The sequence below is a fragment of the Mus caroli genome, chromosome 1 (assembly GCF_900094665.2).
Source record: "Mus caroli chromosome 1, CAROLI_EIJ_v1.1, whole genome shotgun sequence".
Classification (NCBI taxonomy): Eukaryota; Metazoa; Chordata; class Mammalia; order Rodentia; family Muridae; genus Mus; species Mus caroli.
The window spans coordinates 163135922-163147932 of record NC_034570.1 but is presented as its reverse complement, the minus strand read 5'-3'; the positions used below and the strand labels follow the sequence as shown (position 1 = coordinate 163147932).

At 40.1% G+C, this 12011-nt stretch overlaps 1 protein-coding gene across 1 annotated transcript; it reads left to right on the top strand.

Moving 5' to 3' along the window:
* The first annotated feature begins 1476 nt into the window (after window positions 1-1476).
* Apcs (amyloid P component, serum) lies at window positions 1477-2588 on the top strand. Its single transcript, XM_021166390.1, has 2 exons — window positions 1477-1722; window positions 1833-2588. Exons 1-2 carry the CDS (start codon window positions 1656-1658, stop codon window positions 2438-2440), a joined length of 675 nt encoding a protein of 224 aa, XP_021022049.1. The 5' UTR covers window positions 1477-1655; the 3' UTR covers window positions 2441-2588.
* The last annotated feature ends 9423 nt before the right edge of the window (window positions 2589-12011 follow it).

Below are 12011 nucleotides of genomic sequence, written 5' to 3'. Positions count from 1 at the left end.
TAGAAAAATAACTAAGATAATTTTAAGAGTCCAAAACAAGTGAAAATCATATGTATGTAGTTGGTCAATTAGAAGTCTTACAAAGCAGATCACTTTTGAGGTTCATTTTGAAGAACATTTAGGATTTGCATAAAAAGAGAAGGTTCATAGAGAACTTCAAGGCAATGAACAGAAGTAACAAAGCCAGGATGCAATTCATAAGTAAAGAGTAACAAATAGAGGTGTTTGAGTGGGAAAAGGATTGATTCAGAGATTATAGGCAAGGGGGAGCAATACTGGAGATTGCATGGACTTCCAAGAAGAAGGATCAGTATTTAATGCATGAAATAATATGATGTGTAACTTCAACTAGCTCTAGTCCTCACTCATACTTTGCAAGTTATATAAGGCTTCACAACCTAAGATTCAGCTTAGATTAAGGAAAAAATAGATTTAAAAAAATGCCCAGAGATGAGGATTTGAAGGATAATGAGAGCAGAATTGGAGAAAATGATTACCCATGGTAGTTATTGTGTCATTGAAAAGCCTAATTAACCCGAGATGAGCTGAGAGGAAAGAAAGTAAATAAGAAGAAGCTAGGCAAAAAGAATGGTAATAAAGATTCTATAGACTTTAGAGGTGAGAAAGAAAATCAAGCAGAAAGGGGGAAAAATCAGCTTGATGTCTTAGAAGCCGAGCAGGTTTGAGTGGTGATTAATAAAGGTTGACTTTTAAATTAGCAGGAGAGAAAAATAGGTATGAAGTTCATCAGTACTGTAAAAGAGTTGGCCCCCACCTAATCTCCACACCTAATGAGCCTGGGAATGAGTGCACAAATGTGAGCATATTGCAACAATGAGGTCATCAGCAAAGATATCCCTTAACGCCCAAGGGTTCGAAGGAAAGAGTGGAAAACAGGAAGATGCTGACATTTCAGCAGGTGTATATGCCACCAAAAACAAGTAGTCATAATGAGAAATGAGCAAGTTTAAGAAAGCATCATGACTCATAAAATAAGGGACAGCTGAGTAATAGTTGTAGAAAACTAGCATTCTCCAGGGCAAACAGAAGGTTTGTACTTCAACTGTCTCTATCCTCTTTGTAATTCCTGGATATGTTACTCAATATTTGAGCGGTCAAAATCAAAGAGACAACTAGATTTTTTAGGGTGCTTGGCAGAAGATAGAACTCTAGAATGATCTACACAGAAAAGACCACTTCACTTAACTTTAATAGGTATGTGATCACCCTGTTACCATATCCTCTTCTAGCAAAGCACAGGGTCATGAGAGAGAGACACAGCTGCAGAATGGAGAACTCATGTGACCAACCTGGTCTCTTGTTCCATCTGTAGGATCTTGAAGATTTGCAGCTCTTCCCTTCCTGGCAATGAAATCTGGGTCACCGGGGTTAGAGCTCTAGCACTGGCTTGTGTCTAATGAATAACTGTCATTGATTTCCCAGCACAGGGGCTAATCATTTATTTTCTAACAACAGCTCTAATTATTAGCAGAACGAAGGAGAATTTTGGAGTACCTCACATGGTATTACTTCTCTCCACCCTTCATTGTCATCCAAGGCACATACAAAACTTGAAATCTGAAAAGCATAGGGAGACACCACACTTTTGTTCCACACCCAAGTAATAGCTGCTGCTGTCATAGCCTGGACCAAGCATGGACAAGCTGCTGCTTTGGATGTTTGTCTTCACCAGCCTTCTTTCAGAAGCCTTTTGTCAGACAGGTAAGAAGCTTTGGCTGCTGTCAGGGAGCATAAAATGAGAAAAGATGAATCTGAGATATTGTTTGTCTGAATTTGTTGAAATGCATTATATTTCTTATTTTATCTCACAGACCTCAAGAAGAAAGTATTTGTGTTCCCCAGAGAATCTGAAACTGATCATGTGAAGCTGATCCCACATCTAGAGAAACCTCTGCAGAATTTTACACTGTGTTTCCGAACCTACAGTGACCTTTCCCGCTCTCAGAGTCTTTTCTCCTACAGTGTCAAGGGCAGAGACAATGAGCTACTAATTTATAAAGAAAAAGTTGGAGAATACAGCCTATACATCGGACAATCAAAAGTCACAGTCCGTGGTATGGAAGAATACCTTTCTCCAGTACACTTATGTACCACTTGGGAGTCCTCCTCTGGCATTGTTGAATTTTGGGTCAATGGAAAGCCTTGGGTAAAAAAGTCTCTGCAGAGGGAATACACTGTGAATGCCCCACCCAGTATAGTCCTGGGACAGGAGCAGGATAACTATGGAGGAGGGTTTCAAAGGTCACAGTCCTTTGTAGGAGAGTTTGCAGATTTATACATGTGGGACTATGTGCTGACCCCACGAGACATTCTATTTGTGTACAAAGATTTCCCTCTCAATCCTAATATTTTGAATTGGCGGGCTCTTAACTATGAAATAAATGGCTATGTAGTCATAAGGCCCCGTGTCTGGGATTGAGATCTTACAACAAAACCTCATGGAAATCAGATGCCCTATGTGTAAGAGGTCAAGGCAGCAGAATTCACTCTATCTGGAGCTTTTTCTTCTTTGTGAACGTCCTGTATACCTATCAGCCAAATAAAAATCCTCTCCAATTCCACCTGTATTGGTTTGTGGCTTGACATAATGTCAAATGCTTTCTCTTGGCTCTATGTCTTTTGATAATTGGTGTTTCAATATCTAGAAAAATCAAGTTATAAAGCAGGGGGATACCAACCAAAGAATACACATGGAGGGACTCGTGTAGCTGAGGATGACCATGTTGGACATCAATGGGAGAAGAGGCCCTTGGTTCTGAGAAGGCTCAATAACCCAGTTTAAGGGAATCACAAGACAGGGAAGAGGGAGTGGGTAGGTTGGTGAGCAGGGGAAGGGGCAATGGGATAGGGGGCTTTTGGAGGGGAAACCAGGAAAAGGGAAAACATTTGAAATGTAAATAAAGAAAATATCTAATAAAAAAGAAAATCTTCAATGAAAGAAAGAAAGAAAGAAAGAAAGAAAGAAAGAAAGAAAGAAAGAAAGAAAGAAAGAAAGAAAGAGAAAGGAAGGAAGGAAGGAAGGAAGGAAGGAAGGAAGGAAGGAAGGAAGGAAGGAAAAAGAAAGGAAGAAAGGAAGGAAGGAAGGAAGGAAGGAAGGAAGGAAGGAAGGAAGGAAGGAAGGAAGAGAAAGGAAGTAGGGGGATAGCAGTTTTTAAGCAACTCAAATGGCAGAACATTTAACAAGGGGTAAAGTGGCAACACTTATAAGCTACTGGTAATCAGTTTAATAATAACTCAAAATATGTGGAAAATTGCAGTAGGAATCCCTTCTGTTTGCTTTTCAAAGTACAAGTCAATAAGAGAAAACTAATGTTGCTCAAGGGACACAACTATAATGAGAAAGATATGTGACAACTGAGAACTGGACAGCAAATGAGATGGAGAAATTAGAATAGAAATGAAAGCTAAAAATATATATATAAGAAACTGAGATCAATTCATATAAGGACAAACATGCATGATGTCTCAAAAACTCCAATAGTAATCTAGAATACCGGGCTTTTGCAATGCCACCTGCATGTTATCACAGACAGAGTCTATGTCTGATGAGCATGTAATAAATATTGCTAACAGAAATGTCTTCTTTACACTCCTTCCATGATTCCTGCTTCTCACAAGATACAGTCCAAATCTCAACAAATGATTTTTGCCTTCTGTCAGCAACCTAGTCCCACGTCTCTGTGTACACTGCAGCTACAACTCAGCACAGCAAGAATCATACTAGCTACAAAACTCCAAAATAGTTTCCAGATATTACTAGTGGTAGTTGTTGATATGATTACAAAAAAAAAAAAAGCATAAAACACAGTGCCTAGGACATTCTCTAAAGAAGTGGATCACTTTCCCAAAGAAAATACAGTTTGGGCTGCATATGGACAAAAATACAGGGTTAGCTCAAAGGTAGTGGAGAACGAAGCCCAGGAAGGTCACAGTGACAGCATCCAGAACAATAACTGAAGCAATTGTTTCTGAGATCAATTACTTAGAATGGACCAAGAAGCAGGTACCAGGCCAAAGCAGATGGGAAGGAGTCTGGGGACTTTATAAGGGAGCAGTGATCTCAGATGAGAAGGAACAGGAAGAGCACAGGGAGATAGATCTGCTACTCAGAATATCAAGTTATTTTGGATGGAGTTTTTAGAAATGTGGAAATCATTTTCAACTCCCATCCTTTTTAGAATAATTTTTTCATACACTACATTCTGATTAAAACTTTCCTTTCCACACACCTGCTTTCTCTCGATGTAAAAAACAAGACAAGATCCTTCTGTTTCCATCTACACCAGGAGCTGAAACTGTGTCACAGCTCTCCATTGCCAGGGTCCCTCTGGGAGAGAGCTTGTCTCCTGGGAGTGCTGACATATCTGTGAGCATGGGTGGGACCGCACTTCTGCTCTAAGGGAGAGACTGGCCCAGGGAAGAACCTGCCCAGGGCCCCCAAGACACAGGGTAACCAAAAAGCAGCTTGGGACAGGATCCTTCTGGTTTCCCTCTGGGCCTGGAGTGGACCCTGTGCCACAGCTCTCCACATCCAGAACCCTCCAGGAAAGAGCTGGTCTCCCAGGAGTGCTGACACACCTGAGAGCACAGGTTAGACCACCACTTCTACTCAAATACCTGGCCCAAGAGGGACCTGCCCAGACCTATCAGGACACAGGAACTAAGAAACTTCCTGGGACAGGATCCTTCTGGAGCTGACCCTGTGCCACAGCTCTCCATACCCAAATTCCTCCCTGAGAGAACTGGTCTCCCACACAGGCTTAAAGGAGGGATAAGCCACCAGCCATCACCAGAGATAAGCAGATGGTGGGAGGCAAAAGCAAGAACATAAGCAACAGAAACCAAGGCTACTTGGCATCATCAGAACCCAGTTCTCCCACCACAGCAAGCCTTGGATACCCCAAGACACCAGGGTAGCAAGACTCTCATTTAAAAATCACATTTCATGATGAAGATGGACTTTAAGAAGGACATAGATAACTCCCTTAAAGAAATACAAGAGAACACAGGTAAACAGCTTGAAGCCCTTAAAGAGGAAACACAAAATTCCCTTAAAGAATTACAGAAAAACACAACCAAATGGGTGAAGGAACTGAACAAAACTATCCAGGATCTAAAAATGGAAATAGAAAAAATAATGAAATTACAAAGGGAGACAGCCCTGGAAGCAGAAAACTTAAGAAACAGATCAGAAGTCATAGATGATCACCAACAGAATACAAGAAATAGAAGAAAGAAACTCGAGTGCAGAAGATACCATAGAAAACATTGACATAACAGTCAAAGAAAATGCAAAATGCAAAAAGCTCCTAACACAAAACATCCAGAAATCCAGAACACAATGAGAAGACCAAACCTAAGGATACCAGGTATGGATGAGAGCAAAGATTCCCAACTTAAATGGCCAGTAAATATCTTCAACAAAATTATAGAAGAAAACTTTCCTAACCTAAAGAAAGAGATGCCCACTAAAACACCAAACAAAGAAAGAATATTAAAAACAATAAGGGGAAAAGGTCAAGTAACATATAAAGACAGACCTATAAGACTTACACAAGACTTCTCACTAGAGACTCTAAAAGCCAGAAAATCCTGGGTAGTTGTCAAACAGACCCCAAGAGAACACAAATGCCAGCCCAGGCTACTATAACCAACAAAACTCTGAATTACCATAAATAGAGAAACCAAGATATTTCATGACAAAACGAAATTTACACAATATCTTTCCATAAACCCAGCCTTACAAGAATAATAGATGGAAAACTCTGACACAAGGAGTGAAACTACACCCTAGAAAAGGCAAGAAAGTAATCTTTCAAGAACCCGCAAAAAAGATAAGCACACAAACATAATTCTACCTCTAACAACAAAAATAACAGGAAGCAACAATCACTATTCTTTAATATCTCTTAACATCAATGGACTCAATTCTCTAAAAAATGACATAAACTAACAGGTTGGCTATGTATACAGGAACCAGCATTTTGCTGCATACAGCAAATGCACCTCAGTGACAAAGAAAAACGCTACCTCAGAATAAAAGACTGGGAAAAAAATTTTCCAAGCAAATGGTACCAAGAAACAACCTGGAGTAGTCATTCTAATAAAATAACATAAAAATGATCACTCATCACGATCAAGTAGGTTTCATCCCAGAGATGCAGGGATGGTTCAATATATGGAAATCCATCAACATAATCCACTACATTAAAAAAAAAACCACAAAGAAAAAAACCACATGGTCATTTCATTAGATGCTGAAAAAGCATTTGACAAAATTCAACATCCCTTTATCATCCCTTGGAAAGATCAGAAATGCAAGGTCCATACCTAAACACAATAAAAGCAATATACAGCAAACCAGTAGCCAGCATCAAACTAAAGGGAGAGAAACTTGAAGCAATCCCACTAAAATCAGGGACTAGACAAGGCTGCCCACTTTCAGTATTTGAAGTCCTAGCCAGAGCAATTAGACAACAAAAAGAGATCAAGGGGATAAAAATTGGAAAATAGGAAGTCAAAATATCACTATTTGCAGATGATACAATAGTATATATAAGTGACCCTAAAAATTCCACCAGAGAACTCCTAAACCTGATAAACAACTTCAGCAAAGTGGCTGGATATAAAATTAACACAAACAAATCAGTAGCCTTCCTATACTCAAAGAATAAAAGGGCTGAGAATGAAATTAAGGAAACAACACCCTTCACAATAGCCACAAACAATATAAAATATCTTGGTGTGACTAACCAAACAAGTGAAAGATCCTATGACAAGAACTTCAAGCCTCTGAAGAAAGAAACTGAAGAAGACCTCAGAAGATGGAAAGATCTCCTAGAAAGAACTGTTCAGCATCCTTGGTCATCAGGGAAATTCAAATCAAAACAACCCTGAGATTCCACTTCACACCAGTCAGAAAGTCTAAGAACAAAAACTCAGGTGACAGCAGATGCTGGTGAAGATGTAGAGAATGAGGAACACTCATCCATTGCTATACCACTCTTGGGCATATACCCAGAAGATGCATGCAATAAGGACACATGCTCTACTATGCTCATAGCAGTTACATTTATAATAACCAGAAGCTCGAAAGAACCCAGATGTCCCTCAACAGAGGAATGGATACAGAAAATGTGGTCCATTTACACAATGGAATACTACTCAGCTATTAAAGACCATGAATTCATGAAATTCACAAGCAAATGGATGGATCTAGAAAAGACCATCCTGAGTGAGGTAACTCAGTCACAAAAGACCACACATGGTATATACTCACTGATAAGTGGATTTTAGTCAAAGACCATGGAATACCCATGATACAATTCACAGACCACATGAAGATCAAGAGGAAGGAAGACCAAAGAGTATATGCTTTAGTCCTCCTTAGAAGGGGGAACAAAATAATCGAGGGAAGTAGAGGGTGGGACGGGCTTGGGATGAAAAAAAAAAAGAAGGGGAGGGAAAAAGAAGGGAAGAATCAGGTATGGGGGTATATGGAGGAGATGAGATGATCAGGAAATTGAATAGAGTTGTATAGCAATGGGGGATAGGGGACCAGGGATAGCAGCCAGAAAGCCCAGATGCCAGGAAAGCAAGAGCCTCCTAGGACACCACAGGGATGATATTAGCTCAAGTACCCCACAAAAGATAAGGAGAACCTGTCAAGACCATCCAGAGGTTTGGCATCACACAAACACACACACACACCAGTTGAGGGATGGGGCCAGCCACTCATTTCCAAAATTTTAACCCAGAATTGTTCTTGTCTAAAGGAAATACAGGGACAAAGAGTGGAGCAGAGACTGAAGGAAAGGCCATCCAGAGACTGCCACACCTGGGGATCCATCCCATATGCAGACACTAAACCTAGACACTATTGCAGATGCCAAGAAGTACTTGCTGACAGAAGCCTGATACAGCTGTCTTCTGATAGGCTCTGCCAGATCCTGACCAATACAGATATGGAGGCTTGCAGCCAACCATTGGCCTGAGCACAGGAACCCCAATGGAGGAGTTAGGAGAAGGACTGAAGGAGCTGAATGGGGCCTCATTTGGCATCAATGGGAAGGGAGGCCCTTGGTCCTGTGAAGGCTTGTTGCCCCAGTGTAGAGGAATGCTAGGGTGGTGAGGCAGGAGTGGGCAGGTGGGTAGGGAAGCACCCTCATAGAAGCAGGGTAAGTGGGGATGGGATAGGTTGTTTGCAGATGGGAAACAGAGAAAGGGGACTAACATTTGAAATATAAATAAATGAAAATTTGAAAGTTACAACAAAATAAAAAATTAAAGATTTAAGAAACAAGGCAAAAAGAAAAAAAGAATTTTAAAAAGGAAAAAGCACAAGAAACAGATAAAAACACTCAGAACTATAAAAATACAAAATTGGAAACCATACTATATAAACAAACAAATAGCAATAAGATAAAAAATAAATGGCCAACCAAAGCAATATGAGCCGAAAATATCTACAAAAAAAACATCATTGAGTTAGTTTTGTGTCGCCATTTATTGCTAGGTATGGTGCCTACATATAAGTGAGGTTTATATACCCAGTGAGATTCCATCAGAGAAAACTGATGTTTTCTTTGTGAGAAGCTGTCAATTGGAGATAGACTTTTAGTTAGTGATGGGAACTCATGTCAACTTCCTCCTTTCAGTTCTTGTACCCCATTTGTCTTAAATCTGTGCAGGCCCTGTGCATGCCACATAGTCTGTTTCTGTGAGTTCATATGTAGATCATTCCTGTTGTGTCCAAAAGGTCATTCCTTGATATCCTCCATCCCCAAAGGCTCCTAAGATCTTACCTTCTCCTCTTTTCTGAGAGTACCCTGAGCTGTGAGGGATTTCATGAAGACATCCCATTTAGGATTAAATGTTACAAGGCTGCCCTCCCTCTGCACATTGCCCAGTTGTGAGTGTCTGTATTAGTTCCCATCTACTGCAAGAGGATGTGTCCTTAATGATGGCTGAGTTCAATACCCATCTTGTAACCTCAGGTTTGCTTTATGATTTCTTAATATTAAGAAAATTTTCTAGAGCTTCAGAGGTGGGTCCATGGATAAGAGTCCTGCCTAAGCAAACATGAAGACCCGAGTTAAGGTTCCCAGCACCGACATCTAAGGCCAGATGTGTCTACATAGACCTGTAACTCCAGAGGTGGGCCTAGAAGGTGGAAACAAGGCTCATTGGAACTCATTGATCAGAAGTTTCATCTGATAAAATGATGAGTTCCAGGTTAGGCTGGAAAACCTGCTTTAAGGAGATATGGCAGGTAATGACAAAGCAGGAAACTTGTCATCTGTCCTTAACTCCTTACATGCACACACAAATGAATGCACCTACACACATACAAGTGTACACGTTCACATACTCTATGTACACATAGATACACAGAGAGAAACCTTCCCATAAACTTTCACTAACAATGACGATCTCTTCTAGAGTAATCAGCATTTCTTCTAAGACTATATGAACACATTGTTTGCCTTGGCACTGCATCTCCATAGTAGGCTGTTTTCACTTAGCATTACCTTTGCAAGTAACATAAAACAAATTTCAGAAATGAATCCCATATAGTCAAGTAGTAGCATCCATTTGTTCAATATTTATTGAGCCACTATTCCATTCCAGGCATGATGCCAGCCTCTGAAAATGTTATACTGGTGAAATAATCATGCTATGTGCCTTTTTTTGGAGTTTATATTTTAATAAGTCTATGTTGTCTAAATATGGGCTCCTCTCAGCCTGTGCTGCAATCCATCCTTCACATCTTCATGGTTCTCTTCAGTGGGACATGCTTCTCTTCTCTTCCCAACTTCTCCTGAGTTAGAGAAATCTTTTATTGTCACCCATCATTTGTATCTGTGTCTGTGTGCTACAATCTAGGTGTTTATACCCAGTTTCTTCCACTTGAAAACCCTCTGCCTTGTAGAATGGCTCTTTTTTTGGTAGTATTCAAGATAACTTATACATCAGTTCTTTCTGCTATGTGGCCCATACTTTTTCGAGAGAAACACGCATGCATCCTTTTAGCCCTGTAAATTCTACGAGTCCACAATGATCTTAATTCAGACAATACTTCCCTGCTTTTACAGTGGCCCTAGCCTTCTCAAGTTCTGTGAGTCTTTGAATAGCAAGGAGCATGTTGCAGCTTTGTGTTTCCATGGGAACCCTCTTACTAAGCCTGAAGTGAAAAAAACTGAAAGACCAACAACCATCTTCTCAAGAACCAAGTACATGACCCATGACGCCATCAAGTAACAACTTAAAGCAGAATCTCTCTCCAAACAGATTCTTTCTCTTCCCTAAAGTCCATCACACACTGTTCTGGTTGAGGACCACAAGCATCATAGATTCTCAATCACCTCCTTTGTCAATTCTTAGGTATGTAATTATGTATGCTATTATTGTTGTTGTTATTATTTGCAATGTTAATTTGTTCATTACACATTAAAGAAAATGTGTACCTGTAAGAGCCAAAATCTATATTTAAAAAAAAAAAACTACCAAGCACAAGAAGCCTTTTTGTTTGCCAGGGTTATCCAAGAAACTCTCAAAACATTACAGGTCATTGCTATTGCTCTTGGTTGCCCTCAGAGGTAGAAGTCAAGCCCATAGTGTTGAAGAAACCATGTACTTCAGACAGAGGATCCAGAAGCCCCTGAGCTAGAACTGATATGAATTATACAGTAGACAGGTGCTGAGGAGAAAACTCAGTAGGTGAAATACTTGCTGCTCAAAACTGGGGAGTTGGGTTTGGATCCCTAGCTCTCACATAGAAGCTGAGCATGGCAGCATTTGATTGTAATACCAGCACCAGGAAGGTAGAAACAAATCCCTGGATCTCTCAGGACACACAGTTTAGGCATTCTCCAAGCTCTAGGTTCAATTAAAAAACATATCTGAAAGTTTATGGTAGATAACAATTGAAGAAGAAATCCTTTGTTAACCTCTGGTCTTCACACACAAACACACACACATGCACTCACATTTATATGTATGCAAACACATGTACACATACTTGTACACTTATATATAAGAATCTTTTAATATAAAAATAAATAAATAACAAAACAAATGAGCTTGTATTCCAGGGTTTTTTGTTGACTGTTTGTCTATGGCCATCCTTTCTAAGGTCAGCATAAGAAATTCTAAGAGGTATCCCCATACAGAGGTGGTTACAGTCTGTGTGGGCAGTAGTATGCAGCCACAGGATCCAAAAGGAAAGTAAATCTTATCTTATTATTATCTACTTGGGCCACACGCCCTCAGAACGAGAGCCAAGAGCCAATGCAAAGCCCCTCACTCATTGCTACAGAAGCTGCAGTGACTTATCCAAACTGTCCTAATAGAAATTTCACTGGGACTCGCTGTGAAGATGCATGATAGACCTCCTGGAAACATGTTGTGACATGGTATGTGTCCTCAGTGTTTCTATGATGGTAATGAGGAGAACGCCTCCCTAGAACATAAAATCACTTCCTTTAACTTCTTGGTATGCAGATCTATAGAAAGAAATATGAAAAGAGAAAGGGAAGAATTATTCATACCCTAATATTAGTCTCAGTCACCAGGCCTACTTCTTTTACAAACAAACCTGTGCATGTCCCCTGCTAGTATGAGCAATTAAGGTAAACTAACAAACTTTCAAGAGAGCAAAGAATAGTATCCAAGGAATTTCACTTCTTCCACTAAGTTCAGCTATTTTTCAATGGAAGAACATTTAAGCAGTGTGCTGCATAAGCACAAAGGCAGCTCAGTTTACTTGTCTGATCCCAGGTTCTCTTTTACATTCTAACTATGCAGTAAGTCCCTTGGAAGATTAGCCCAGAAGAGAGGAGCTAGATAAGAGAGATGTTTCTCAGAGGGCTTTTCCTGATCACAGAGTTTACAGTGTGGCTCCTCTAAAGGCCAAACCAGGTGTGGTTGCCACATGTTGCCTCTGCTGTTGTCACCATCTAGATCCTATGGTGATACACAACTGTTCACAA